The 26,322-nt window shown below is 37.9% G+C and overlaps 7 protein-coding genes and 1 non-coding gene across 8 annotated transcripts; 6 read left to right on the plus strand and 2 right to left on the minus strand.

The window, feature by feature from the left end:
• Window positions 1-283: 283 nt before the first annotated feature.
• Window positions 284-356, minus strand: TRNAF-GAA. Its single transcript has one exon. It is a non-coding gene; the product is annotated as a tRNA-Phe (tRNA).
• Window positions 357-545: 189 nt separating this feature from the next.
• Window positions 546-3,304, plus strand: LOC103948193 (tyrosyl-DNA phosphodiesterase 2). The gene is given in 5 exon segments (XM_009359193.3): window positions 546-990; window positions 993-1,214; window positions 1,911-2,065; window positions 2,148-2,258; window positions 2,456-3,304. Coding segments are annotated over 5 exon segments (1,482 nt in total). The 5' UTR covers window positions 546-581; the 3' UTR covers window positions 3,041-3,304.
• A 272-nt stretch (window positions 3,305-3,576) lies between these two features.
• On the minus strand, window positions 3,577-7,136 carry LOC103948303 (rhamnogalacturonate lyase-like). The gene is made up of 15 exons (XM_048591356.1): window positions 7,095-7,136; window positions 6,817-6,938; window positions 6,648-6,698; window positions 6,386-6,508; window positions 6,161-6,280; window positions 5,814-5,955; window positions 5,536-5,706; window positions 5,298-5,453; window positions 5,097-5,203; window positions 4,902-4,992; window positions 4,720-4,812; window positions 4,416-4,615; window positions 4,186-4,302; window positions 3,897-4,020; window positions 3,577-3,822 (listed from the first exon to the last, which is right to left on the minus strand). Exons 1-15 carry the CDS (start codon window positions 7,134-7,136, stop codon window positions 3,577-3,579), a joined length of 1,905 nt encoding a protein of 634 aa, XP_048447313.1.
• A 1,311-nt stretch (window positions 7,137-8,447) lies between these two features.
• LOC103948194 (L-ascorbate oxidase homolog) lies at window positions 8,448-13,322 on the plus strand. The gene is made up of 8 exons (XM_048590935.1): window positions 8,448-8,848; window positions 8,946-9,055; window positions 10,608-10,878; window positions 10,960-11,065; window positions 11,191-11,536; window positions 11,758-12,123; window positions 12,244-12,322; window positions 12,878-13,322. The coding sequence occupies exons 1-8, from the start codon at window positions 8,708-8,710 to the stop codon at window positions 13,088-13,090; spliced, it is 1,632 nt and encodes a 543-aa protein (XP_048446892.1). The 5' UTR covers window positions 8,448-8,707; the 3' UTR covers window positions 13,091-13,322.
• Window positions 13,323-18,555: 5,233 nt separating this feature from the next.
• LOC125480321 (transcription repressor KAN1-like) lies at window positions 18,556-19,651 on the plus strand. Its single transcript, XM_048590990.1, has 3 exons — window positions 18,556-19,101; window positions 19,218-19,294; window positions 19,455-19,651. The coding sequence occupies exons 1-3, from the start codon at window positions 18,726-18,728 to the stop codon at window positions 19,539-19,541; spliced, it is 540 nt and encodes a 179-aa protein (XP_048446947.1). The 5' UTR covers window positions 18,556-18,725; the 3' UTR covers window positions 19,542-19,651.
• A 284-nt stretch (window positions 19,652-19,935) lies between these two features.
• LOC103948195 lies at window positions 19,936-20,702 on the plus strand. The gene is made up of 3 exons (XM_018647684.2): window positions 19,936-20,073; window positions 20,157-20,256; window positions 20,338-20,702. The coding sequence occupies exons 1-3, from the start codon at window positions 19,958-19,960 to the stop codon at window positions 20,518-20,520; spliced, it is 399 nt and encodes a 132-aa protein (XP_018503200.2). The 5' UTR covers window positions 19,936-19,957; the 3' UTR covers window positions 20,521-20,702.
• Window positions 20,703-21,234: 532 nt separating this feature from the next.
• On the plus strand, window positions 21,235-21,603 carry LOC103948304 (glycine-rich protein 5-like). The gene has a single exon (XM_009359312.2). It carries the CDS (start codon window positions 21,235-21,237, stop codon window positions 21,601-21,603), a length of 369 nt encoding a protein of 122 aa, XP_009357587.2.
• Window positions 21,604-22,513: 910 nt separating this feature from the next.
• LOC103948196 (aminomethyltransferase, mitochondrial) lies at window positions 22,514-25,559 on the plus strand. Its single transcript, XM_009359194.3, has 4 exons — window positions 22,514-22,732; window positions 23,385-23,959; window positions 24,405-24,523; window positions 24,866-25,559. Exons 2-4 carry the CDS (start codon window positions 23,399-23,401, stop codon window positions 25,410-25,412), a joined length of 1,227 nt encoding a protein of 408 aa, XP_009357469.2. The 5' UTR covers window positions 22,514-22,732; window positions 23,385-23,398; the 3' UTR covers window positions 25,413-25,559.
• Window positions 25,560-26,322: the final 763 nt, after the last annotated feature.

Raw genomic sequence — 26,322 nt, forward strand, 5'->3', positions numbered from 1 at the left:
AACGTATAAAACGAAGTAAACTATCATCTCAAGAACAGAATGCAGAGTGATGAATAATTGAACAAACGTGGATTAAGCTAGTTGATTATAGCAATGTGACTGTCTACTTGAACTCGAGGTTGATTTCCGCTTTTCATAGAATATAGAATGATTTATATTAGTAACGCTTTTTCAATAAATTAAAAAAGGAGTGTCGATTAATATGTAAATAAAACAAATGGAAAAGAAAGATGAGGGAGGGCAAAGAAGAAAAAGTTGGAATTTAATAAAACAAAAAGACAAGTGCGGTGAAGGTGGATCGAACACCTGACCTTCAGATCTTCAGTCTGACGCTCTCCCAACTGAGCTATCCCCGCAGATGTCTTTTATCTTTAGTCAAACGAAATTAACCGTTTAAAGTCGTTGACCATCATAGGTTGCTTCACCTCATGTGTAGGAGTCCAACACAAAACAGAGGAATCTATATAAATCTTAGAATCCGCACAGCTACAATGCTTTCCAAAATTCCAAGAAGCGCCAGTTTTCAAATTTGGGAATTAGAATTTAAGGACTCCAACAATTACAATGCTCTCCAAAATTCCATGCTTTTTGCAGCTTCTGTGTCACTGACTTTCCTAAGTAATCATCCTCTTCTTCCCCACCGCGGCACAGTAAACCCTAGACTAACCTGCAGCTCTATTGCTCTGACCCTAAAAATGTCTTGGGCATGCAAAGAATGCACCTTTCTCAACCCCCCACCGACCCCATCTCAAAAGCCCACCTGCAAAATCTGCCTCTGCCCATCATCGCCGCCATCCCAATCGCCGCCGTCTTCTTCCACTGCAAAATGGTCGTGCAAGGCCTGCACTTTCCTCAACTCCTACAAGAACTCTAGCTGCGAAGTGTGCGACACTCGGGCTCCGATCTCCTCCCTCTCAAGTTTCGAGGATTTGGATGACTGATTCGGGATCGGTGGCGGTGAGGACCTTGATTCTTCAGTGGGCTCTGTTTTTCTCCCTTGCAGCGGTGCAAGAGGAAGGCGGTTGAAGACCACCCAATTGAGGTTAAACAGGGTTCTTCCAGTTTCAATCCGGTTCGAGGCGTCAAGGCTTCCGATAATTGGATGACTGTATCGGTTTCCAAGGCGTCCGGTAAGGGGATAACCGTATCGGGTTCTTCCAATTCCAATGTGACTCCAGGGCTCAAGGCTTCCGATAAGGGGGTAACTGTAAAAGGTTTGTATTCAGTCTTCAATCTTAGCTTTTGGTTTTATTGGGTTTGATTTTTTATTTGACAAGCGATATTCTAAACTATTATAATTTGCGGGGAGGAGGATTCAAACTTGGGTGCAAAGGGGCGAAAGTTCTTGGTTTTTATTGGGTTCGATTTGGTTCAAATGATAAAGGTGTGAACTTTTCATTGTAATTGATTGTTTTTGTGATATCTAAATTGGGTAGACTTATTCTATTGCCATGCTGACCATTTGTTTTTTTATTTTTGAACAAAATGTCACTGGAACTTGAGAATTATCATTTCTAAATGTGTTGCACAACTATTTGTATCTTAGGCAAAATCCATAGCTCAAATTCATGATTCCAGAAGCAGCAGCAAAACCCATTGGCAGTACAGTACAGAGCAAATGATTTTATGTAAGAAATGGTTTTTTGCTTTAAGCACCAAGACGAAGACAGACCCTTTGGTGGGAGGGAAATAAGAACACGAGGAAGCTGAAAACTTCAAAATATACCTAGTCTCTTAGCAGAGAACCCTTTCTATGGTAATAGCTAAATATTGGAGATGCTCTTATTGTTCTACTTCTTATGCCTCTCTATAGCTAAGTTATTCGTTTATTGTAATTTCTATATTATACCTGTTATGTACTCTGTGATCCAGATGCAGTTTCTCACTATGAATAAGTTCAATATTTTCAGAGGGCACTGGTTCTGGGTCTTCTGCTGCGGGTTTGAATACGTTGAAGATTATGAGTTACAATGTTTGGTTCCGAGAGGACCTAGAAATGCACAAGAGGATGAAAGCTCTTGGTGACCTTATCCAACAGCATTGCCCAGATGTCATTTGCCTTCAGGTCCCTTCAGCCTTTTAAATTGAATGATCGTTTGATTCAGCCTTCTCTCAACTTCTATATGATGGATGCTTTTTTCATGCAGGAGGTTACCCCGAACATATATGACATCTTTCGAAAATCTAGCTGGTGGAAAGTGTATCAATGCTCAGTTTCAAGTGAGACGGCAAATTCAAGTGCATACTTTTGCATGCAGGTGAAAGTTTGATCTCAATTTTCTATTGTGCGTTGTTTCAAATGCTAAAGAATTTTGATATGCTGTTCTATGAGTACCTTCTTGTCTTATTGTTGTCCTGTGAGTTTTTTGAGTGTTTTTGCTGATTTCATGAGTTAAATGCATCTATAAATCTTTTAGTAAACACGATACCATCTGACAGATGAATTAATGTGTAGTTAAGCAAATTGCAAGTGAAGTCCTTCAGCTGTAAACCCTTTGAGAACAGTGTGATGGGGAGAGAACTTTGTGTTGCTGAAGTTGAAGTCGAGAAGGACAAACATTTGGTTGTTGCCACTAGCCATCTCGAAAGCCCTTGCCCCAGCCCTCCAACATGGGATCAGATGTTCAGTAAAGAACGTGTGGAACAGGCAAAGGAGGCTGTCAACTTTCTAAAGAAGAACCAAAATGTGATTTTCTGCGGTGACATGAACTGGGATGACAAGTTGGATGGTAAATTTCCTTTAACTGACAGATGGGTTGATGCTTGGGAAGAGTTAAAACCTGGGGAAGATGGATGGACATATGATACCAAGTCAAACAAGATGTTGACTGGCAACCGAAAACTGCAGAAGCGACTAGATCGATTTTTGTGTAGTCTGCATGATTTCAGGGTGAGTAAAATTGAAATGATTGGGATGGATGCAATACCGGGTGTATCTTATATCAAGGAAAAGAAAGTGAAGACGGAGATCAGGAAGCTGGAGCTCCCTGTTTTGCCTAGTGACCATTATGGCTTGCTTTTGACAATCTGTAGCCAGTGATGTCATTTTGTTGACATAAAAGATTGCGGTTATCCTAGGTGCATCGGTCGTTTTTTGTGACGGACTTGTACGTGTTGCATGGTATTTTGAGTATTATCTCATATGAATATGATATGGAAGTTGGATGTTGCCTTCTCATTTTGTATGAAGTTCTGTGGATGAAGGTTCAACTGCCAAACTGAATGGCTGGTATTTTGTTTAGTATCTTTAGTTTCTTGCTATGGATAATGACCTTCTTATAAATTCTCCTATGATTTTTTCGCATCCTCTCATAGCTTAAGATGCTCGCAACGTAAATTAATGGCGAGAAAAAAGAAGGATCTCGTGTCTCTACATTTAAGATTTGCTTAAATGTATATACTTGAATGATAATCAAGTAACCTGCCCACATTGTTTTCCAATAGAAGGTTTTTGTTTAACTTGTCACAACCAACAAGTATTATATATGAACATCTTTGAGAAGCACTAGTAAGCTGTAAAACGATTCCATGGACCATCTTGATTGCGGGCATTGTCCTCAATCCGTGGGTGATAATTCAGCTCTCTGCAGTTTCCGGAGCCTCCAGTCTTAGATAATCATAGAAAAGTCCACAAAGTGCATCACCTCCCCTAGCCTGTGAAAGAAATAAGGAGTTATCTCCCTTTACCAGGAGCGTTGACGGGATATCGCCGCTGAAAAGCCGATAGAGTCCATGAACTCCATGTCGACAAACTGCATTATCCGTCCCCAAGTTCAAAACTTGAATCACCAGGTGTTCTATGTCCATAGCATTAACATGAACCTGCAGCACAGACATTTTATTTATGTCCTCTGGGACATTTTATACTTTTCTCCTGTAACTTTTGCCATCCATACCTTCAGGTCCGAGCGGGTTGCTGAAGCGATGGCCAGTCTGAACTTGTATGTGCCGGTCGGTACAGATTTGAGATTAAACTTTATTGTCCATGTTGTTGGAAGGTATTTATTATCTGCTCCCCTCCTGCAAAATTCAAATTACTGATATCAATGGACACACTTTTTTTCATCGAGTAAAACTTGAAGAACAAGCATTTAGGTCTACGAAGATTTATGCTGCTTTTGTTGAATAATATTAACCCGAGAAGTTTCTGGTTTCGTGTTGCATATGATAAGATGAGGGAAACACCTGTCCACATGAGCAAAAAACCAGTCGGTTTTCGGATTACTGCTGCCTATAGTGAAGGTCTGATCAAATTCAGGGTGCACGTCAGTGTATCTGTCCCACAAGCCATACTGTCTATACCTGTAATGTGAAACATCAAGCATGAAATAAGGGTGGTCCATTAAGTTTCATCTTCGGGAAAGGATGAATTCACTTACTTCTCGGGGCTGTTCAAAAACAGCTTGTTCACGTACATTGGGTTCACATTGGGAACGTAGTAACCTATGGCCGTCCGATCAGGGTAACCAATCTCCCATAAAGTTGGACCGTCTCTGAGGGGAACATAGGTCAGGTTTCCGAGTTGTGTTTGTGATCCTGAGTGGAAAATAGGCCATGTTTTCAATTTGATGTGTTTAGCTAACTGTATTGATAGATCTAACATTGAAATGAAATCCTATGAGAAAGAAAAAGAACTGCCTCATTCGCAGAAAGTTAGCTGCAGAAATATACCTGCAGAGATTGTGATACGTTCGTTGTCAAGGTAATCACCTACAAAACCCGGATCCAGCCATGGAGTCCGTATACTCCAGGGATAACATTCTTGATAGTGAAATTCCCGATGATATCTGTTTGTATCCAAAACTGATAGTCCTGCGTAGAAGTGAAACGTCGAATTAAGAAGGTTACTTGTGTCCCAAGTTTACACTCTGTTAGGAAGTCTGAATCGGTTAGTAATTTACCTTGCTTTCTGTTTGCCAGGATCCAGGAGTAGTTGCAACTGATAGACCAACATATGCGTATTTAGCAGGAATGAGAGAATCCGAAACATACCTGGAGTCGTGCACACAATAAAAAAAATGCTACTATATAGCATAGAACTGGCAATACCATGGAAGGGTTTGATTAAACAGCAATCACAAACAGTTGGTACTGACCTATCCTGGACAAACAATCTTCCTGAAACTGAACCACGCTCTTTAACGGCAACATAGTAGGGCGATTGGACAAAATCATAAGGCCACAATGTCTCTTCAATCAGCCTCTAGGGTGAGCCAAGTAAAACATTAACCAGTTTGCAAAAGGCAACATTAAGGTTTCAATAGTGACGTTAAGAATGGTTTGGCTAGAATTGCTACCTGTTTTTTCGCATCAATCCATAAATCGTGTGCCTTTGATACATCTGGGGTTGAATTAAGGTATACAAAAAAGGGGCCAAACACTTTTGTCCAAGTCTCCCCTTCTTCGAAATGAGCTAATATATCTTCGCCAATATAATGAGTTCCATGAAGCATCTGTTGCACCAGATAGACATAAAATTTAGCTGATCCTCAACCGGAAATGTCTTATTATTGGATTAGAGTGACAGACTTTTACAGAAAGACAGAATGGACCAGTGTGGACGGTGAGATTTTGTTTCGTAGGACCGCCATTTCGGAACTCCTGGCTGGGAAAGATGAGCCAAAACCCTACAGTGGGGCCAGAACTTATCCATCCATGGACTCCACTGTCTTTGTTGTCCATCGAGTACTGATACTTATCGTCAACCTGCATTCAAAGGCATACAAATAGCAGCACAATTTGGAGTTTTGACGGAATTCAACGTGGCATAGAATCATTTTTCACAGGTACGCAATGAATTATTTTAGGCACACCTCGCCTTTGAGATCAGGATTGATGGGATCTACAAGCAAAACTGATTCAGGCACAATTAGCTGTTTGCCTCTAGGTGGAAGCACATCCTCAGGCATTGGCATTATCCTTTGTTTCTCATCTGTTATTGCCATGTAGTGGAACCTAATACAAGTTCAGTGAATGTAAAAACATATAGACAAGAACCACAGACCTAGTCGTAGCCATGTTAGTTAGAGTAGTGTACTCTCTTTGAACTCAAATTTGAATCCCCTCTTTGTAGTTTAAATTAGAATATCGCTCCAATAAAAATAACATAAGCATGAACCGAGGCACTTGGAAACTCTAAATAGGAACGGGTAGATTTTACTTCTCTCTTCGCAGTTTAAACGCCATTCTTGTCTGTGCAAGATCGAAGGCAGGACATCCAGAAGGCCGCTCATATATTGCGTAATTGTAGAAGCCAGAAACACCAGTCTTTACAATGTATCTGAAGAAAATTAATGACTATGAGTAGGAAACAAAATAAACATCGAAAACCTTGACAGCATCATACAGCGAACGAAATTAAAGATCTGCGTTAATGAAGTACAACCTTATATCCACACTTAGCGGCAATTTGACTCCGCTAGCAGATGATGGAATGAAGGTGTTCTTGAATGAAACTTCTAAGCTGTCATTGCTATGATGAACAACACTATATTCAGCTCCTTTGAGTCTGAAATATCGACATGATTCGGTCCAGTTCAATATAAATTTAGACTGTTAATTGCCTATTTCTTGGGGTAAAAGGCAAGTGCAGATAAAAAAAAAATGCTCAAGAAAATACATCACACGAGAGGGGAGCAAAACCATACGGTTCGTATCTGTTTTGGCCTCCTGGCAAACTCCAGTTGATATCCCAATATCTGCAAGTAGAAGATTAGGCGGGATTAACTCTTCAATGTCCGTTAAAGACACTTACGAATATCAATCAGATAACCATAGTGTTCAAATATACATATCAGATATTTGTAAAGGTGTTACCCTCTGCTGGTTTCATTTGACTTGACATCTAAAAGATTGTCCATTCCTCCATAACTGATGCCAGTTAAATACCCTTGAGGCTTCAAGATTGTGAGCTTTACCACTCCACTGTCCATTACAACCTTAAGAAAAATACCCAAATTCAGAAAAACATAAATAAATATATATAGGAGAGCGCGGACCAGCTTGTGACCACTCTACATCCGATTGTGGCACATAGCCAACGCCCATCCGCTTTCCTTCCGACAATTTCAGTGTGCATGGGAACATGAACTTACATAGGGACCTTGGTTCCTCAATTTCAGTTTCATCTTTGCCATGGCAGGACACAGATTAAATTCTTCACCCTTTTCCTCTAACTTCTTATATTTTATAAGATTGTAATACAGAAACTGGTTACAAGAATATCAATTTCTAGATTGTGGTTGAAGAACAGCCGGTCGTTGGTTACTATGGTATTTAATTAATGTTTAATAACAAGAACAAGCATTTCTAGATTATATCACCAAATTGGAAAATTCCACATAGTTGAACCATTACGTAGTAATGTGAGAATAATGCCAATAATGCTAAACGATCATGTGTTTATGTAGACGTAGATTATGTCAGTAAGTCTAATAAGAACAATGTGCATGACTACTATTTTCATAAATTAAAATAGTTTAAAATATCACTGCAAACAAAATAAAGTATTAATGATGTTGTACATGCCGCAATGTGCTAAATAAATTGTGTATAATCATTTGGTGTTCTTTAATTTGATTTGTCTAATGAAACTCATCGAAACTAGGGGATTTTAATTTATCTCTTGTCTGCAAATGGGACTTAAAAAAGGATAATATTTAAGTAAAATATATTATGCAAGTGGCCCTTTATTATAGTAGTTTGTTCTTGCATCACGGTATGAGTTCGAATTCTGTCAGCTTCTTAATCTAACAAATCTATAAATATATATATATATATATATATATATATATATATTATGGTATAACATGACAGCTCATTTCATTGTCTTTTAGGCTGCAGGTCTAGAATTATATATAAACTACGGGTGCCCGTGATAGGGGGTAACCACTTAAATCCAATTCTATTATTTTACCCTATTCAGTAAAAATATGTATTAAAAAAAAATTTCTTTAACCCTAATTCAATAAAAGTTTGCCCTAAAGTTTGGACAAGTTTTTTTAGTGTGACGATCCTAGAGTTATCAATATACTTATGTCATATACAAGTGGCGGATTACTGTGATAAGTAAATTCTTTTTCTTCAACTCATTGCTTCTTGGGTTTCAAACTATTAGATTCCTGCTTCACACTTTATTCCTGCTTCATGCACAAGTTTTTGGATCTGATGTTCACATTGATAATTGGTATTATCAATTCATTCACGCTATAATACGGAGATATGTTGATTAACGTCTAACCTTTGATCGTTCATGACATATAATCTACATCATTATATTATAATACGTGAATGAATAATGCCATGTGAGGGTTTGACACTGGACTCAAATTCAACGGTATGCCAGGTAGGGCTCACTCGACATTCAACGGTCCATGATTGGCGCATAAAAAACCCAATATTCACATGCACCACTCCATCTCACGCACTGGACCGAAAACCACTGACAGCTCACACAATAAGTCATCTTCTACTGTTCTCTTGCTCGCTTACAAAAACAGAGCTAAAAGCTCTGCTCACAGAAGCACTGCCCACATTGGTGAATATTGAAAGCGATTATTTGAGAAAGATTCACGGTTAGATTTGGTCTTCACCATTTCTACTTTGAATGCTTTCTCTCTCAATCTCTCTCTCTCTCTCTCTCTCTCTCTAGATCTACATTATAAACAAAGCCACATTCTTTCAACAAGTTCTGGTTTTGCAGAGAAAAATGAGAGACTGCAAGCTTCTTTCTTTTTCCATTTTCTTGGTTCTGTTTCTCGTCAATGGCGTCAATGGCGAAGACCCTTATAGATTTTTCACTTGGAAAGTCACTTATGGTGACATTTACCCGCTTGGTGTTAAGCAACAGGTACATCTCCAGGTTTTTCCAACTATTCTTTTACTAAATGAGGCAGAAAGCCATTATCTTCAAAGTGCTTTTTTAATTAAAAGAAGTGCTTCTGCAGGGGATCTTGATTAATGGGCAATTTCCAGGGCCTCAGATCGATGCTGTGACAAACGATAACTTGGTCATCAGCGTCTTCAACTACCTAAGTGAACCATTCCTCATTTCTTGGTAAATATACTCTGCTTCTGTCATCTTATCTCCCTAATTCTGTTTGTTTCCTGAGAAAATTCCTGCCCGAGAAACTGAGAGAATATCATTCTGAATCTGGGGTTCTTTTCCTTTCTCTGTTCTGTCAAATGGGTTCTTTTGAGTAAAGCATGTAATTCCAAATTTCTAATTTCCTTTCTGTTTCCCTCCGCTTTCTCAGCTACCAAACAGAATGCCAAGAATACGTTTTTAAGTCGAAACTTAGAAAGTTTTTGCCCAGATCTATGGCTTCGAAACTTTCTTATCAGAATATTCTTCCACTTACTTATTTCACAATGACTAATATCTCCTTGCATACATGCCAAATAAGTAGAAATCTCGCGTCTATTATGCACGTGAAGATGGGGTTATTTTGGTAAGTTCAACAATCAATGGGAAATTATGTACAGAAAAAAAAAAAAAACTGTTAAAAAAAAACTAAATTAAGCATCTTTACCGTTTTATCTTTTTGTCGGTTTGGTTTTGTTTAAGTTATGGCACTGACATTCATTGAGGATCTGCCATTGTTTAAGAATGCTGTTTAATGTTTAAATCTCAGTTATCAAATTAAACCACCTCTTAATCTCTCAACCGTATAAAATGTGAGTTAAATCAGTTAATTAGATTAATATAATTTTTTCGTAAATTAAAATAATTTAGAATAGAATATCGTTTTAAATTCGTTAATAATCTATCCCATGTTGCCTTCTCAAGTGCATGAGAATAATCAAAATATTATATTTGAGGCAACTGGAGTCTGGCCTCGTGTGGTGAGATCTGACCCTTCACATGCTTAGATCTCTCTCATCCGCAGGACCACACCTACATTTATATTCTATGAACAAAGAGCTGGAATCTAAGTTTACGCAGACCTAGATAGTGTATATTTCCGGTGTTCCTTCCATACACTCGAGTTTGGTCATCCTTTCCGTAAATACCCTTATGCTCGAGTTTAGTCATTCTTTTTGTAAATTAGAGTAGATTGTAACTTTGTAGTATCGTATTGTCATGTCAAGAAAAAAATGTGCAAGATATTGGCATTCAAATAACGCATTTACTATTGAGCCCCACAAGCCACCAGCTACCCCCAACCCCAAGCCAAACTAGCATTCATGTCTAACTTTGCATTCAGAGAGGTGGAGGTGGCTTCAGCCTCACATTGAATGTGTTAGAAAGAAACTGAAGCTTGGGAAGGGACTGTTAGTTGAATGTACTAGTTAGTTTCTAGAAAAATTATTGTGTGGTATTGGAATACGATTATATGGTATAACCAAATGACGTGTTATGATATGAGTGAATGACAAGGTACGATGTTAACGAATATCTACGTGTACTTAAATACCAGATTGATTATACCACGTAATTGTATTTCAGTATCAGACTAGAATTGTTCTAACTTTTGGACGGTAAAGTAACCCCTTTTAAACTTACAAATGTTAAATTTATCTATGATCAAGTTGCATTTTAATCGTAACCGTTGAAGTGCCACAATTTAGCTTCAATCCGATTCTCATGTCGTGTGATTCTTCTGTAGGGATGGCATACAGCAGAGAAGGAACTCATGGCAGGACGGAGTTTTTGGAACAACCTGCCCAATCCCGCCGGGGAGGAACTTCACCTACAATATCCAAGTCAAGGATCAAATTGGTAGCTTTTTCTACTTTCCGTCCCTCCAGTTCCACAAAGCCGCCGGAGGGTTTGGTGGCATCAGAATCTGGAGCCGTCCTAAGATTCCCGTTCCTTTCCCTACTCCTGCTGGAGACTTCACCGTGCTGGCAGGCGACTGGTTCAAGACTAATCACTATGTAATTAACCTACTAAACTCATATTTTTGTCACATAAAACGTTGAAATTCAGACTTTGAAGCCATGTTTTGGAAATGTTAGATACTGAGACGAGGCTTCTTGGATAGAGGTCGAGCTCTTCCCAACCCTGACGGGCTTCTCATCAACGGTCGTGGGTGGAACGGATACACATTCACCGTTGATCAAGGTATCCTCGAATGAAATTCACTTCGTTAATTAGGCTAGTTGACCAAGACAGTATTGTAACCGTCTCGCTGTGCTTACGAATAAAGGCAAATTTGCACCTCATTGTTTGAACAATTTTTTTTGCAGGCAAGACATATAGGTTTAGGATATCAAACGTGGGCCTTACGACATCCATTAACTTCAGAATTCAAGGACACAAAATGAAACTTGTTGAGGTGGAAGGATCTCATACACTGCAGAACACGTATGACTCCCTTGACATCCATCTCGGACAGTCCTTATCCGTCTTGGTCACGGCTAATCAGCCTGTGCAGGACTACTACGTCGTTGTGTCTTCACGCTTCACCCGCCAGGTACTCACCACAACAGCCGTTCTTCACTATAGCAATTCACGTAAGGGAGTTTCGGGTCCTATCCCTTGGGGTCCTACCACACAGATTGCTTGGTCTGTAAGCCAAGCGAGATCTATAAGGTACATTATGATTCTTTGCTATATTGTCTTTTCAAGCTAATCGTGCATTGTCATGTGTTTTAACTCTGCTACTTGATAGTGAATGACTAGTTTAAAATACCAACAAATGGCATTTCCGTTTCGTGGAAGAAATTCTTCGTATTTGTTAGGGATTTTTATCGGATATGAGATTGGTATCTTTTCTCACATTGATCATTTCCATGCTCTTTCAATACAATCAGATGGAATTTGACTGCGAGCGGGCCAAGGCCTAATCCGCAAGGCTCCTACCACTATGGATTGATCAAACCAGCCAGGACAATCATGCTTGGAAACTCTGCTCCTTGGATCAATGGCAAGCAGCGATATGCTGTCAACAGTGTCTCATATGTTCAACCAGACACTCCTTTGAAACTTGCTGACTACTTCAACATTCAGGGAGTTTTCAGCGTTGGAAGCATTGCGACCAACCCCACAGGCGGAAGCGGCTACCTCCAGACCTCCGTGATGCACGCTGATTTCCGGGAATACGTTGAGATTGTGTTCCAAAATTGGGAAGACACTGTGCAGTCATGGCACATTGATGGCTATTCATTCTTTGTGATGGGGTAAGATCATGCACATAGTTTGGATTTTTCTGTAATTTCCTCATTTCCAAGAACAGGCCTAAATTAAATCTTGGTATTTTTATGTTTAACTAATTTTGAGAATGGTGGGAGAATCTGCAGGATGGAAGGAGGACAATGGACACCTGCAAGTAGAGCTCGTTACAATTTGAGAGACACAGTTGCACGTTCCACAACTCAGGTATGAGAAGTATTGGAGATTGAATGATACGTGAACATTGTCACTTGGTGTTACAAGTTCACGTGTTATAATTTGGATGCACAGCAAGATTTTTATACTTTAAGATATAGTATGAATTAACATGCATTTTTTAGAACGTAAATTGATTGATTATCTCACAAGTTACTACATACCAATGAAAAGTTACACCAAATATTGTAATTGAAGTTAATACTAATGTTTGCTTGTACTAAGATTGGGGATGAGAACGGCAATCATTTCAATTCCTGACTTCTCCGACGCTTACTAATATACTTAAGGAATAAAAAATTAATTATGCAATTCCCACCTTAAAATCACTAATCAAACACTCTCAAAACCAGGGATGAGATCATCTGTGGGAAATAGTTGATTTAATTCTCATTCCTTATTTTCCTCGATTTCGAATTTCCCGATTTTTGCTTCCATTTCTGATTTCCTATATTCCTTACAAGTAAAAACGCCATAATTGTTTCATACATGTAATCCACCCCAACATTGTTGGGTTTGTCTGACATATTGGTATTTCGGATGCAGGTGTATCCTAGGGCATGGACTGCAATCTACATAGCGTTGGACAATGTGGGAATGTGGAACGTCAGGTCACAAAATTGGGCGAGGCAGTACCTGGGGCAGCAGTTCTATCTGAGAGTGTACTCTCCTGCACATTCATGGAGAGATGAATACCCAATTCCAAGAAATGCCCTTCTTTGTGGAAGGGCGAGAGGCCGTCACACTAGGCCTCTCTGAAATTCTGAAATATCCAAAACTGGTCGCCTCTTGGTCACGAGAGGGTGACATAGTTTTAAGTTAATTTAGGCGAGGACTAAGCATATTCTTGTGAGTTGTAACAGTTCACTTCACCGGGAGCTCCTCTTGAGCTTCCAGAAATTTTCTTCTTTTTGTTCCATAATTAGCATTACTTGATGGGTTATTTATTTCAATAACTCAGAGTAATAAAGCTATATAAACATGCATCCTACATTGAGGTTTAACATAAAGACTCACTGCTAACGAGGGTTGGTTGAGTTGGTAAGAATCGTTTTTTTTTTCGTTAGATCAAGATCTAGGGTCAAGTCTCGTTGCTGGTAATTCTTTTTGATGGGCAATCTGTAAAAACCAAAAAACGGTTTTTTTTTTTTTTTTTTTTTCCCTAAGCAAAAGATGAGGGGAGAGAAATGATAGTGTTGAGGGGTACACAAACAAACAAAATTATTTTCAAATAGCTAAAAATCTGAATTTAATTATATATTCTTTGAAAGAGAATTTAGCAAGGCCCTACAAACTCGGGTTTTTATTTCAGTTTTATCTTTTCAACTTTTATTTGACCTTGAACACTCCTAGTTTTAGAGTGTGTCAATTTGCCTTTACATATTATAATTTTTCTATCGTATAGAGTTCTACTTTGATCCTAATTTTAAAGCTAGACAACACAATAAAATTGATACATTATAAAAAGTTATGTGAACTAATAACAAGATTCAAAGTCCACAGAGCAAATGGAATGGATATCATGAATTCAAGGGGCATAATTATTACTAAATTTCTCCCCATGAAAAAGAAAAGATAACCAAATACCAGCATGGGCGGTAAACCCTAACCCTAAATGCAACCAAGGCAATGCAGTAGCATCGACACTCAGCTTCTATATGGTTTTTTTTTTTTTTTTTTTTTTTTGGGTCGAAACACAGCTTCTATATGTTTATGCTTTGGTTGGGGCCCTGGCCTGTTGAGTCTCCTCGCTGTGTGACAAAGTTTGGTTTGCTACTTTGTTAGTCATTCATTCATTCCACTAGGGGTGGGTTCGAAAAACCGAAACTAAAAAAAATTGAAAACCGAATTGAAAAAACCGAACCAAACCTAATTCTTTTGGTTCGGTTTCGGTTTCAATGGTCTAGAAATCTAACCAAACCGAATTAATTAAAGGGAGGTTTTGATACAGATGCCTAGGTTTTAAAATTTTGAGATTAAACATTTATGCCTTTTAGAGTTTTGATTAAACATCCTACAATTTAAGTGCCACATGGATTAGAAGTAGCCTTTTTTATAATTTAAATTACCCAACTTGCCATTATATAAATATACCTTTTAATTTTTTTAGATATTACCTGAAAACTCCTAAAATCTTGTAGATAAATATTGTAGAATTTAATTCTAATAAAAAGTCTTTCAAAATACACATGAATGCGACTTGCCATTATATTTAATATACCCTTTAATTTTTTTTAGATAATATCTCAAAACTCCTAAAATCTTATAGATAAATATTGTAGTATTAAATTTTAATAAAAAGTCTTTCAAATTACACATGAAATGTAGATTTCTTCTTGGTACATATTTGATACGTTACTTAATATATCTTCTTAATACATATTTGGTATGTTTGTTTTCTTTTTTTGTATGTATTTGGTACGTTTATATTTATTTTAAAAAAAACATATTTGGTACATATATTTCCCCTAGATTAAACATATATTTTTCCTTCGTACATATTTGATACGTTACTTTATATATCTTTTTGGTACGTATTTGGTACATTCATATTTCTTTTTTGTATGTATTTGGTACATTTATATATTATTTTGCTACGTTTATATTTATTTAAAAAAACATATTTGGTACGTTACTTCATATATTGTCTTGGTGCGTATGCAATATGTTTAAATATATTATCTGAACGTACCAGTCTCAAGTGACACACCTCGAACGAGATCAGGGCGTGCTGGCCGTCACGCCCTGATCTCGGTCGGGGTGTGTCAGTTTGGTATCAGAGCCTAACCCTGGTCGTGGTGTGCCGACGAGGACGTCGGGCCCCTAAGGGGTGTGGATTGTGACATCCCACATCGCCCAGGGGAGTGATCCTTAAATGTATATTCCTATCCCTACCTAGCACGAGGCCTTTTGGGAGCTCACTGGCTTCGGGTTCCATGGGAACTCCGAAGTTAAGCGAGTAGCGCGCGAGAGCAATCCCATGATGGGTGACCCACTGGGAAGTTGCTCGTGAGTTCCCAAAAACAAAACCGTGAGGGAATGGTAAGCCCAAAGCGGACAATATCGTGCTACGGTGGTGGAGCGGGCCCGGGAAGTGATTCGCCCCGGGCCGGGATGTGACATCAAGCCTCCGAAAATAGAAAATACGTCCAATTATCTCACATGATATCAATATAAAACAGTGAAAACAACCGCAAATTGAAATGGATAAGTCCATTCAAAATTCAAAAATGAGAATTGGGAGAAGAAACCATACGGCTCAAACGTGGGAGAAGAAATTGGCTTCCTAAAAAAAAAGTCCAGAAATATATCAACCTAAAAGGTTATATATGGAATTTAATAATTAACATTTTAAATTAAAAAGACACAATAATTACATGTAATCTAAAAAAATATAAAAATGCTGAAATGGCTATTGTTTAGGCGTCCTAATCAAATTTCAAAATAGAACCAATGTTTAATATAAAGAGTATTAGAAAAGTGTAGGAGATTCTAATTTTCCCTTAATTAAATTAATTTTTTAAATTTAATTATCTATTTAAATTGTAACATAAGTTGTATTATTTCTCTTAAGCGTGTATAGAACCATATATAGATCTACAGCATTATTTTTCTTAAGCATATAATAAGGAGATGACATCCTCTGCCATACTTTCTCTGACACGCATGTGCATTGATTTGAATGTATCATTTCTCTGTAGCATTATTTCTGGGAGTAGATTCTTCCTACCATCTCAATCATTTGGTAGTGCGTTATTGATATTATACGATTCAGTATGACCTTTGGGATATGTCTACCTTCTGAAAGGATCCAATTTAAACTTTTCCTATAGCCATGATGCATTTGCAGTGGTTCTTTCTCTGCAGCATCATCCTTTCAGTTTCATTTTCAGCATTTTCATCTCTCGTCAAACGTTAAATGTGTTTATAGCATATCTTGGTACAAGGTCCCAACCATCATCTCTCGTCAAGCGTTAAATATGCTTATGTTATGATTGTGTTGGAGATGTTAAAATTTTAGATTTTCATTTTTTTCATTTTTTGAAGAAAAAAAAAAATTGAAACCGAACTGAATAAACGAAACAAAAAAAAAATGAAACCGAACCGAACTGAAATTTCAGTTCGATTTCGATCTTGTTATGATTGTGTTGGAGATGTTAAAATTTTAGATTTCAATTTTTTTCATTTTTTGAAAAAAAAAAAAAAAAAAAAACCGAAACCAAACTGAAAAAACGGAACAAACAAAAAATGGAACCGAACCGAACTGAAATTTCAGTTCAATTTTAATGTTACCAAAAAATCGAACCGATTTGAACCGAACCTAGCCTTACATTCCACCATCATTATTCGTTTTGCTTACTTAACTTAACCAAACATTTCTTTATTGGGATGTGCTATATCTACCCACCTCTTTTTACTTCTCTCACACCCTTGTTAATTTATGTCCGTTGATTTTCTTCATTTCATCCGATCCGACGGTCCAAAATTAGAAAGGTGTGTGAAAAAGTAAAAAAGGATGGGTAGATATCACATCCCTCTTTATTTATACATTTACCAAAGAAAAACTCTTTATTTATTATTTTTAAAGAATAAAAAGAAGAAGAAAAAATGGCTTTAATTGCTTAGGATGTCACACAACACTTAACGTCCATGCTTCTGCGGCTCTGCCAATGTATGACACTGCCACAAAAACACTATGATGAGAGAGAGAGAGAGAGAGAGTATTCTTCCAAATTTGAAACCGCCTTCTCCTTCTTTTGGATGCTGTTACTGAACGAGTATGGCCATGGAGGCCACGTTCCAGCCATGTCATGAATTTTGTTTCAGCCATTTTGTCTGTGTTCCAAACAAATAAATTCAAATAAATAAATTAAAGAAATCTTTTAATTAATTCCATCCAAATTTCACAACCCTAACTGCACTCTGCATGCAATGCAGATGTGCTTACATAACCCCCATTAAATGACGTTTTCATCCCCGACGTGTCCACCTGCTAGCAATGCCCGACATGCGAAGCATGTCTACGTTTCGACTTTCAATATTATTTCTCTCCCTCCCTCTCTCTCTCTCTCTCTCTCTCTCTCTCTCTTCCTCCTCTCAAGCTTATTCATTATTTTGTGTTCATCTATTTCTATGGCGTGCTTTGTGTGTGAATGAGGTTTAGGTTCCATCCTTTTGCTTGCGTTTCAGAATTGAGAGACTTTGAGTCGTCCATTAATTAATTAGTTGAAGAAATATCTGTGTGACTTTGTGAAGGAGTGAAAGTCTTTGTCGGCAGGAATTCGGGAGAGGGGGCTTGACTCAGAGTATACATGGGTAGGAATTCCGACCACGTTATTAGTATGACATCTTTTATTATCGTGAGAGTTTTTTACTTTTTTTATTCAATTTCACGTTAATCTTACACGTTATAAGAGTTATTCTAATCAGTCAATCTCATTAAATTTTTTCCTCGCATTATCCAATTTCACATTAATCTTGCCCGATATAAAAGTCACCCCAAATTAAAGCACCTTATCAAAATTTGCTATCACTTGACTGGTGAGGATTGAGGACGGAGAGGTTTGAAAACTTATTGGGTGGTTTGGTATATGTTTCCCTTTGAAGATGCAATTGCTTATGTCACCCATTAGATTCATACATACAAGTTATAACGGATGTCTGCCATTCCTTTGTTTTCTTGTCAACCCCGATTTATTTTTCTTGTTATAACGTACGTTGGCTTTGTTGATTCCCATACCATATTGTGTATTCTATTCACATATTTATATTATATATTGACTTGACTCTACTTTTTAATCATTTCTGTTTTAGGATAATACAGTATGATACAACAAGTGTTTTGAAAGTTTTTTTTTTTTTTTTCAAGTATTCAACTACTTGTATTATTACACTTTGTATATCGAGTTGTGTTCTCGACATACTGAAAAATTTCTTTTGTTTTAAATATATATTGCTGGGCAGCTCCAGAAACCTATAAATAATGGTTTTCCTTGTATTTTTACCAAGTTATAATGTGTAAAAAGACCCAGAGAATGTGTTATCTAGGTAGTTACTCAATCAAGAAAAATTATATCACCAAGAACTTTAAGATTGAATTATATTATATATGGTTTTTTCACATTTCACCTTTCATTTTCACCCAATCATGAAGGCAACATAAAACCACAACCTGCGCAGGACTGCAAAGTCTGAAATTCTCTGTGGGCGTATTTTTTTTTTCCTTTTTTCCAATTGAGACTCTAAGGACTAAAAATTTTGTGTCCCTTTGAACCAGAGAAAAGCTGCCACTAGAAGACACATTTCAGCAACAGAGTCCAACTGGTCATCTTTGTATTCATATATATTCCCTGAGACCCCATCTCGTATATAGCTAGCTCTCTCTCTCTACAACATGAAAGATCAGGCAATGGAGAGGATTGAAGGAGATGATCACCGTCACCAGAGCTCCTCATTTCTTAAGAGGTCTCCCTCTTCTTCTGTTGACAATGTTGATCAGAAACCCCACACGTCATCATTTGACGACGGTGATGGTGTTACTCCTAATAGAAGCACAGCTCAAGGGAAGCATCTAGTAGTCCACGGCTACCACCATCATTTTCCGGCCGCCGCCCGTCATCGTCAGATGATCGGCAGCCTGTCGAAATCATCCCTGTCATCATCGACTCCGGTGAGACCTTATGTTCGGTCCAGAATGCCTCGGCTTCGTTGGACGCCTGATCTTCACCGCTGTTTTGTGCATGCAGTTGAAAGGCTTGGCGGAGAACAAAGTAATTTTAGCTTCTTTCCCTACACACACGGATATATACACACACAAACACACACATAGCCTATATATAGAGTAAAGTTTTATTAAAATGTTATTTTTGTGTTTAATTAATTACAGGAGCCACCCCAAAGATGGTTTTACAGATCATGAATGTGAAAGGCCTTAACATATCACACGTTAAAAGCCATCTTCAGGTAATTGGCGATCTAGCTAGATAGCTAGATCTTGTTAAGCGTAAAATAATCTCTCTTGTTAATTTGGTATTTTCTACTTATTTATTTTGGAGAGGGAATAGCTAACTTCGAAATTTCTTTTTTCATTCTTTCTAACGTTGAGGTTTTTGACGATGTACAGATGTACAGGAGTATGAAGCATGAGCAAGGCATACAAGGTACACATGTACATACATGCATGCCCTCGCTCCTTTTCACTCTTGACTAATTTTCATAATTATTTTGGTCATTTAATTTTATTGCACAATATATATATATATATATATTATGTATTATATATTCCCTTCATCATGTATTATATACAGCAACATAAAGTATTTTTGTATGAGATGTGAATATATAAATATATATAGCTGATTTACTCACAATTTCTCTGGATTTGTAATTCCTAGGAATAATATGTGTAAGATTTTTCTATGATAATTTGGTACCTTCAAGAATATTCAAAATTCAAGAAGACCTAATTGATTTAATTACAACATAAGTCTCTTGTTTTTTTCTCCTTCTCTATTTTTCATTTTAAAAAATGTGCAATCATAAAAAATACCATAGTTCTCAAGCTCTAGCCAATAATTAAATTGACATTTTGTTGCAGCAGCTGCTTTGGCAGCACAGAAGAATGGTATGTTACAGGTCTCTGAGCACTCAAACAACTCAAACTTCTTAAAGCCAATCAATATTGCTCAACCTGTTTACATTGAAGGCCTTGATACCAAGAACACCAGCCCTCTGGCGAAAAGGTAATTGTAAATTAATTAATTATGTTTTATCTCCCTAATTAACATTATTAGTTATGTGAGATTTATATTCATGATTTTTACAGGAAGGATGAAACGAAGCCATTAGTACTACCCTATCAAGCACCAAGTTCTTTCATCGTAGACAATGATCTACTCAAAAGATGCACTGATAATATTGGACAAGTACTCTCTCTCTCCCCCTCCTATGACATTCTGGCTCTGAACAGTCCTTTAATATTCCATTCCATATGTCTGAATTTTCAGGAGAGCAATCATAAAGAATTGGAAGATTTAGGCAGTACCAAAAGCGAATATGATGCAAGAATAATGTCTCTATCACTCAACGCATCATCATCGAAGGCCTCTCGTGAGCTGTTGAGGTTCAGCAAAGCAGCTGGGAATTCAGATGCGAATGATGTCTCTCTTGAGCTCACTCTTGGTACTTAAAATCATCATGCACATCTTTATGCAGACAATGTAGAAACTTGAAAAAAGTGATTCTAGAGTTAATTAGTACCTCTTTTTCAGTATTCTCCTCCAATCTATGCTTCATGTGCAATTAGATTAACGACCGGATGCCTTAAATTGACACTAGCATTAACATTTAACTGTACGAAATGGAGTGAGTGAAAGGCATGAGTGGCTAATAACCCAATTAGCCACTTATATGCTTTTATGCACCTTATTTGTACAACTAATATCAGCAGTTATTGTGTCAATTTTTTTTGTAGTGTGGTGATCCACAAATAGTTTTGTGCAAGCGACATGACTTGAAAATTTTCATTACAAATTAATGTCACAAAACGTGCAATGTCGATGGTGTGATTTTACATTTGACTTTCAAACCACGTGTGATACAAATTCAATAACCTCTCTCAACTCCATTAGATATAATAGAGGTTAGAAATGGAAAGAAAACATCCAATTCTCATGCAAACACACTAACAATACGTGGGGTTGTTGTTTTGCTGATAAACCACAAATATAGGTTACTCACGTACATGAAGTGGATCTCCCTAATTTCAACCTCCATCTTCTCTAGTCTTGCTCTTCAACCTATAAATTCAGTCGCCCAACCTGAAGTGAAATGTCCCAAATCGAATACACACAAATCTTTAGCTTACTTATTACTCCTCACCTAAGAACTGATAGCTTGAGATCATGGCTGCTGCTAAGGTTTTGATCATGTTGGTGCTTTTGGGTGCTTTAGCTACACTCAGTAGCACCACGGAGGCTGGGAGGGACGTTGCAATGAACAACAAGGGTAGCGTCGGCGGTGCATTTAAATTAGATGATGAAAAGACGTATGCATTTTTCCATCACAAGTTTCCTGGTTATGGATATCCATACGGTCAAGGAGTTGGTTTTGGTGGTGGGTTCGGAAGTGGAGTAGGAGTAGGCTATGGTGACGGCGTTGGTGTTGGCACCGGAGCTGCATCGGGGGCTGAATCCGGAGCTGGAGCTGGGGCTGGAGCTGCAGCTGGAACAGGGGTGGTCGAAGTGAAAGGAGCTGATGGTGGATCGCCTTGAGTGTACTATGTATACATGGTTGGTGTACTAGATATGGAATAATTAATTAAGTTATCCAATTTGAATTTTCCATGTTTTGTTCTTATTTTTTGTTTTCTTATGGCAATATTAAATGAGATTGATCTTGGAGTTACACAAAACGTACAATTGTTTACACTCTTTAATATATGTCCTTGCTATTGTATGTGAGACTTTGTATTAGAGAATCACAATGTCTCATGAGGTTCCTATTTTTTCACATCACACCATGAGATTTCCAAATTATATTAACTCATGTCTACATGTTGTACAATTGTTTGATTCGTCGTAAAATTGATGACTAGCTAGCATTGCATGTAATTTCCTTATGAGTTGACATAGAAGTTACACTTACCGCATAAAACTAAATGACTTGTGGAGTTTTGACTTCTCTTCTACACCCCAAAACGATAACTATTCATCAATTTCTATCTCCATTGAAACCTACTCATCTTAGAAACATGCAACCCAATTACCACATCATCAATTAAATGTTGATTTATACGGTTAAATAAAGAAAACATAAATTGATACGATTTGAAAACGCAGTGCACTTGAAGAATAATAAAATCTCTTATTTAGAAAATCATCTTAAACATAAAGAGTTACAAGTTGAACACTTCTATTATCTTTTACATTCTTATTGTAATTAAATTTCCTAATACAAGCATTAGTCGAAAATCAACATTGCGGGTCATGGACCCTAAGTTTACATGAACACAACAGGAATATAAAACGGGCAAAACCCGAATCCGACCCACAGAGCGAGTGAAGAAAGCCATATGATCGTAGAATACAAGGGGATTGGGGTTTATTTTGTCGGGTTGTGATATCACCACTCACTAACGATGGCGTGCTGTCTCGATTTCGATTAGGAAGGAAAACCCTCCTCCACCCACTACCTACATACCCTCCCACCAACCCTTTTCATTTTTTTCGTTATTTCCTTTATATTTTAATTTCTCTGTCTCTGACTATCTCGTACTTTCACTCAGAAATATATAAAACCCACCATTTTCTGAGTTTGGAGATGCTCTTTTGGGCTCTCAGTCTTAGATTTGCTTGTTTCTGAAGAACTACAGATAACGTAGAAGATAACCCATCTCAGCATGTGAGTTTCTTATTCTCTCTCTCTCTTCATGTTCTGTAATTGCATCTCATTGGGTATGTTTTTCTGGGAATGTTTTATTGGATGCCTCTCTCTCTCTCTCTCTCTCCCTCTCCAGATTAGATAATGTGAGATTAGGAGATCTGTGTGAGATTCAATTGTTTTTTTGTTTTTGTAATAGAATCTGATTGATTTCTAGCATTTTTTCAGTGGTTTAAAACTTGTTATGTTGCCTTGGTGGATTCTCAAATGCAAAGTTTAAAAATTGTATTGTAAAGAGACCTGCTTGATCAATTCCTCTGTGTTTTTATACCATTTGGATGACCTTCGACTTCCAAGTTCAAAAATTTGGTACGTAACTTGTATGAAACCACACTAACAAAACTTGTATGAAATGCAATCCAATGCAACATTTTCGATCGATTTATCTCTGGTTACTTTCTTCGTCGCAGCAACTAGTGACGACAAAGTTTAACCGAGTGGTGATTGTTGTTGTTTTTGAGTTATGGGGGTTTGGCTTGAACTTTTGGTGCCCGTTTAGGATATGTTTGGTTTGTAGGACAAGTTATGGAGGCATATCATTTCTAGTAAAGCAGACCTATCTCGATTTTGTAACACGAACCTAAAAGTCACTATGATTGATTATGTGTCTCAGATATTTCTGCTAAGATGAGAGGAGCGGGTTTGTGGCAACTTGGCCAGTCAATCACCCGGCGTATTTCACAGGGTGATAAGAAGGCTGTAGCTCGTCGATACTTTGCCTCAGAAGCTGAGCTAAAAAAGACAGTCCTCTATGACTTCCATGTTGCAAATGGCGCTAAGATGGTGCCTTTCGCTGGATGGGGAATGCCTATTCAGTACAAGGACTCAATCATCGATTCCACCATAAACTGCAGGCAGAATGGTAGTCTGTTTGATGTCTCCCATATGTGTGGGCTGAGCCTTAAGGGGAAGGATTCCATTTCTTTCCTTGAAAAGCTTGTCATTGCTGATGTTGCTTCGCTTGCCCCTGGAACGGGGACACTCACTGTCTTTACAAATGAGAAGGGAGGGGCAATTGATGACTCTGTGATTACCAAGGTTACTGACGACCACATATACCTGGTGGTGAATGCTGGATGTAGGGATAAAGATCTTGCTCACATTGAAGAGCATATGAAGGCATTCAAGGCTAAAGGGGGAGATGTCTTGTGGCACATCCACGATGAGAGATCCCTTCTAGCTCTCCAGGTCAATCCTTTGATTCAAATATTCACTCTTCTTTGTTGATTCATATTGTTATGTTACTGAATCTTTCATATACTCGTGTTCTCGAGATATTCACTTGCCCATTTGATAGAATTGGCGTGTGTGATTGTGGTGTTGCATACTGGAAATTGTCTGATTCAACTGCATTTGAATTTGTAATTGTCTGATTCAGTTACTGCTCCTTTTCTCTTACATAAAAAAAATTCAGTTTAAAAGAAATTCAAGCTGCAATTAGAAGATAGGTTGTTTGGTTCAATTGAAACTTATTTGTATTGATTTGACCAATAGTTCGATCAGTTAAAACTGCTGCAGTTATGATAATGAAGTAGGCTCACAGCTGGACACGGTTTGATTTTGATTCAATAGCTGATCAAAATATTCCTTGAGAGTAACACTAAGAGTTTTTTTTTTCCCTTTTTTCGAGCAGGGTCCTCTTGCTGCCCCAACCCTTCAACACTTGACAAAAGAGGATTTGAGCAAGTTATATTTTGGAGAGTTCCGAATTTTGGATATCAATGGTGCACACTGCTTTCTCACAAGGACTGGGTATGTTTCCTCCCATCTCTTTTGTGGTTTTCCCCAAAGCAAGCAATTTACTTTGCACAGTGTGGGGATTATTGCGACGTTGCCATCTGCGAATTCAGCTGATGACCCTTGGTTTATATCATTTTATGGTTTTTTTGTGGGTGCTCAGACTCTAGTTAGTCATTTCTATTTGCCCCGTATGCATTCATATAATCATTAAGAAAATCATTGAAGATGATGGGTGAAGCAATTTTCTTATGTTATGTGCTCTTCTTTGTTGATATAAGAATTTGCCATTTCTACTGTTTTGTTGGAGCGAGCTGTGATTGACGTTGGATTGCACTTTTTCACTGAGAATTTTAGGTACACCGGTGAAGATGGATTTGAAATCTCGGTTCCTGATGAGAATGCAGTGGATCTTGCCAAGGCAATCTTGGAGAAATCCGAGGGGAAGGTGAGGCTGACAGGTCTGGGTGCTCGTGACAGTCTCCGACTGGAAGCTGGGTTGTGTTTATATGGCAATGATATGGAGCAACACACAACACCTGTGGAGGCTGGACTCACATGGGCCATAGGGAAGAGAAGAAGGGCAGAGGGCGGCTTTCTTGGCGCTGAGGTAATACTCAAGCAACTCGAGGAAGGTCCTAAAATCCGACGTGCTGGTTTCATCTCATCAGGTCCACCTGCTAGAAGCCACAGCGAGATTCAGAACGAGAAAGGTGAAACCATTGGGGAAGTCACAAGTGGAGGATTTAGCCCTTGCCTGAAGAAAAACATAGCGATGGGGTACGTGAAGTCTGGATCACACAAGGCCGGAACCAAAGTTAAGATCATTGTCCGAGGAAAGGCTTATGATGGAGCTGTCACGAAAATGCCTTTCGTACCTACAAAATACTACAAGCCATCATAATTCAAGCGTGGTACATCATCATCGGGTTTCTAATCGGTTTCCCTTTTGATTTCTTGATAAAACTTGACTGTTTCTGTCAATGCTAATTTCCATTCTCTACTTGCTTATGAATCTGGAATGAAATGGCATACATTTTTTTTTCTTCAAGGTAACATATTTACATGGTAGATTCTTCGAATCGAGATCCTCTTTGGATCTCGCATTCGGGAGCCAAGGGACCAAGAAATCTATACCAGTCATTTTAAATCCTATGACTCCCATTACCCCATCCTACTGATCCACCTCCAACAAACTAAAAGTTCGAATCTCGCTCTTCCTCACTTAGACGGTCCGAATTACTTGGTCCGTCGGCTCTGACTGCGAGGTCTGAAGAAGATCTGAATTCAGATTCTTCTTGCCGACATGGATGAACTTTTTCTGTAGTTATTTACTGTTTCACAGCTAAAATTAACCCAACAGGATCCTCTCCGAATCATTTTGGTGAGAATCTTGAGTATTTGTAAATCGTGTCAGTTCATCGTACACTATGTAGTCAGTTTTTGTCAAATATTTTTTATGTTTAATTTTAAATAATTTTAAATTGCACGATATATAATGAACAGACAAAATTGACGGATTCCCGAGATCCTTGCAAAAAGGATCCGATTCAAAATTAACATAATGATATTATTTTTGTTTTGACCAAAAGGAAACATAACTTTTAGGAGATTATTTTGACCCGAATATCGCTTATCAAAGTCAACAAATCAAAGGTAAGGCAGTGCCCCAAAGTCAACATTTCAGGTCAAATCTAAGCCATCCAATCTAGGCAGTTTTCTGGTAAGCATGATCAGAACTCAGAACTTCCTCCCCCAACTAGGGCATGAAAATTATGTTTAAAAAGTCAATAACACTAATTAAGCGCAAAGCC

The sequence above is a fragment of a genome, unplaced genomic scaffold (genome assembly GCF_019419815.1).
Source record: "Pyrus x bretschneideri cultivar Hongxiangsu unplaced genomic scaffold, Pyrus_bretschneideri_v1 Contig33, whole genome shotgun sequence".
In the NCBI taxonomy this organism is placed as follows: domain Eukaryota; kingdom Viridiplantae; phylum Streptophyta; class Magnoliopsida; order Rosales; family Rosaceae; genus Pyrus; species Pyrus x bretschneideri.

What these genes read in the sequence shown, in the direction of transcription:
- LOC103948196 (XM_009359194.3), top strand. Translation starts at nt 23,399, where the DNA reads ATGAGAGGAGCGGGTTTGTGGCAACTTGGCCAGTCAATCACCCGGCGT. An exon ending in GATCCCTTCTAGCTCTCCAG is followed by an intron (nt 23,960 to 24,404) that starts GTCAATCCTTTG and finishes TTTTTCGAGCAG; the next exon opens with GGTCCTCTTGCTGCCCCAAC. An exon ending in TGCTTTCTCACAAGGACTGG is followed by an intron (nt 24,524 to 24,865) that starts GTATGTTTCCTC and finishes TGAGAATTTTAG; the next exon opens with GTACACCGGTGAAGATGGAT.
- LOC103948304 (XM_009359312.2), top strand. Translation starts at nt 21,235, where the DNA reads ATGGCTGCTGCTAAGGTTTTGATCATGTTGGTGCTTTTGGGTGCTTTA.
- LOC103948303 (XM_048591356.1), bottom strand. Translation starts at nt 7,136, where the DNA reads ATGGCAAAGATGAAACTGAAATTGAGGAACCAAGGTCCCTAT. An exon ending in GGCCAAAACAGATACGAACC is followed by an intron (nt 6,509 to 6,647) that starts GTATGGTTTTGC and finishes TCGATATTTCAG; the next exon opens with ACTCAAAGGAGCTGAATATA. An exon ending in GACTCCATGGCTGGATCCGG is followed by an intron (nt 4,616 to 4,719) that starts GTTTTGTAGGTG and finishes TCTTTCTCATAG; the next exon opens with GATTTCATTTCAATGTTAGA.
- LOC103948195 (XM_018647684.2), top strand. Translation starts at nt 19,958, where the DNA reads ATGTTACAGGTCTCTGAGCACTCAAACAACTCAAACTTCTTAAAGCCA. An exon ending in ACCAGCCCTCTGGCGAAAAG is followed by an intron (nt 20,074 to 20,156) that starts GTAATTGTAAAT and finishes TGATTTTTACAG; the next exon opens with GAAGGATGAAACGAAGCCAT. An exon ending in GCACTGATAATATTGGACAA is followed by an intron (nt 20,257 to 20,337) that starts GTACTCTCTCTC and finishes CTGAATTTTCAG; the next exon opens with GAGAGCAATCATAAAGAATT.
- LOC125480321 (XM_048590990.1), top strand. Translation starts at nt 18,726, where the DNA reads ATGAAAGATCAGGCAATGGAGAGGATTGAAGGAGATGATCACCGTCAC. An exon ending in AAGGCTTGGCGGAGAACAAA is followed by an intron (nt 19,102 to 19,217) that starts GTAATTTTAGCT and finishes AATTAATTACAG; the next exon opens with GAGCCACCCCAAAGATGGTT. An exon ending in ACGTTAAAAGCCATCTTCAG is followed by an intron (nt 19,295 to 19,454) that starts GTAATTGGCGAT and finishes GACGATGTACAG; the next exon opens with ATGTACAGGAGTATGAAGCA.
- LOC103948194 (XM_048590935.1), top strand. Translation starts at nt 8,708, where the DNA reads ATGAGAGACTGCAAGCTTCTTTCTTTTTCCATTTTCTTGGTTCTGTTT. An exon ending in CGCTTGGTGTTAAGCAACAG is followed by an intron (nt 8,849 to 8,945) that starts GTACATCTCCAG and finishes GTGCTTCTGCAG; the next exon opens with GGGATCTTGATTAATGGGCA. An exon ending in TTGCACGTTCCACAACTCAG is followed by an intron (nt 12,323 to 12,877) that starts GTATGAGAAGTA and finishes TTTCGGATGCAG; the next exon opens with GTGTATCCTAGGGCATGGAC.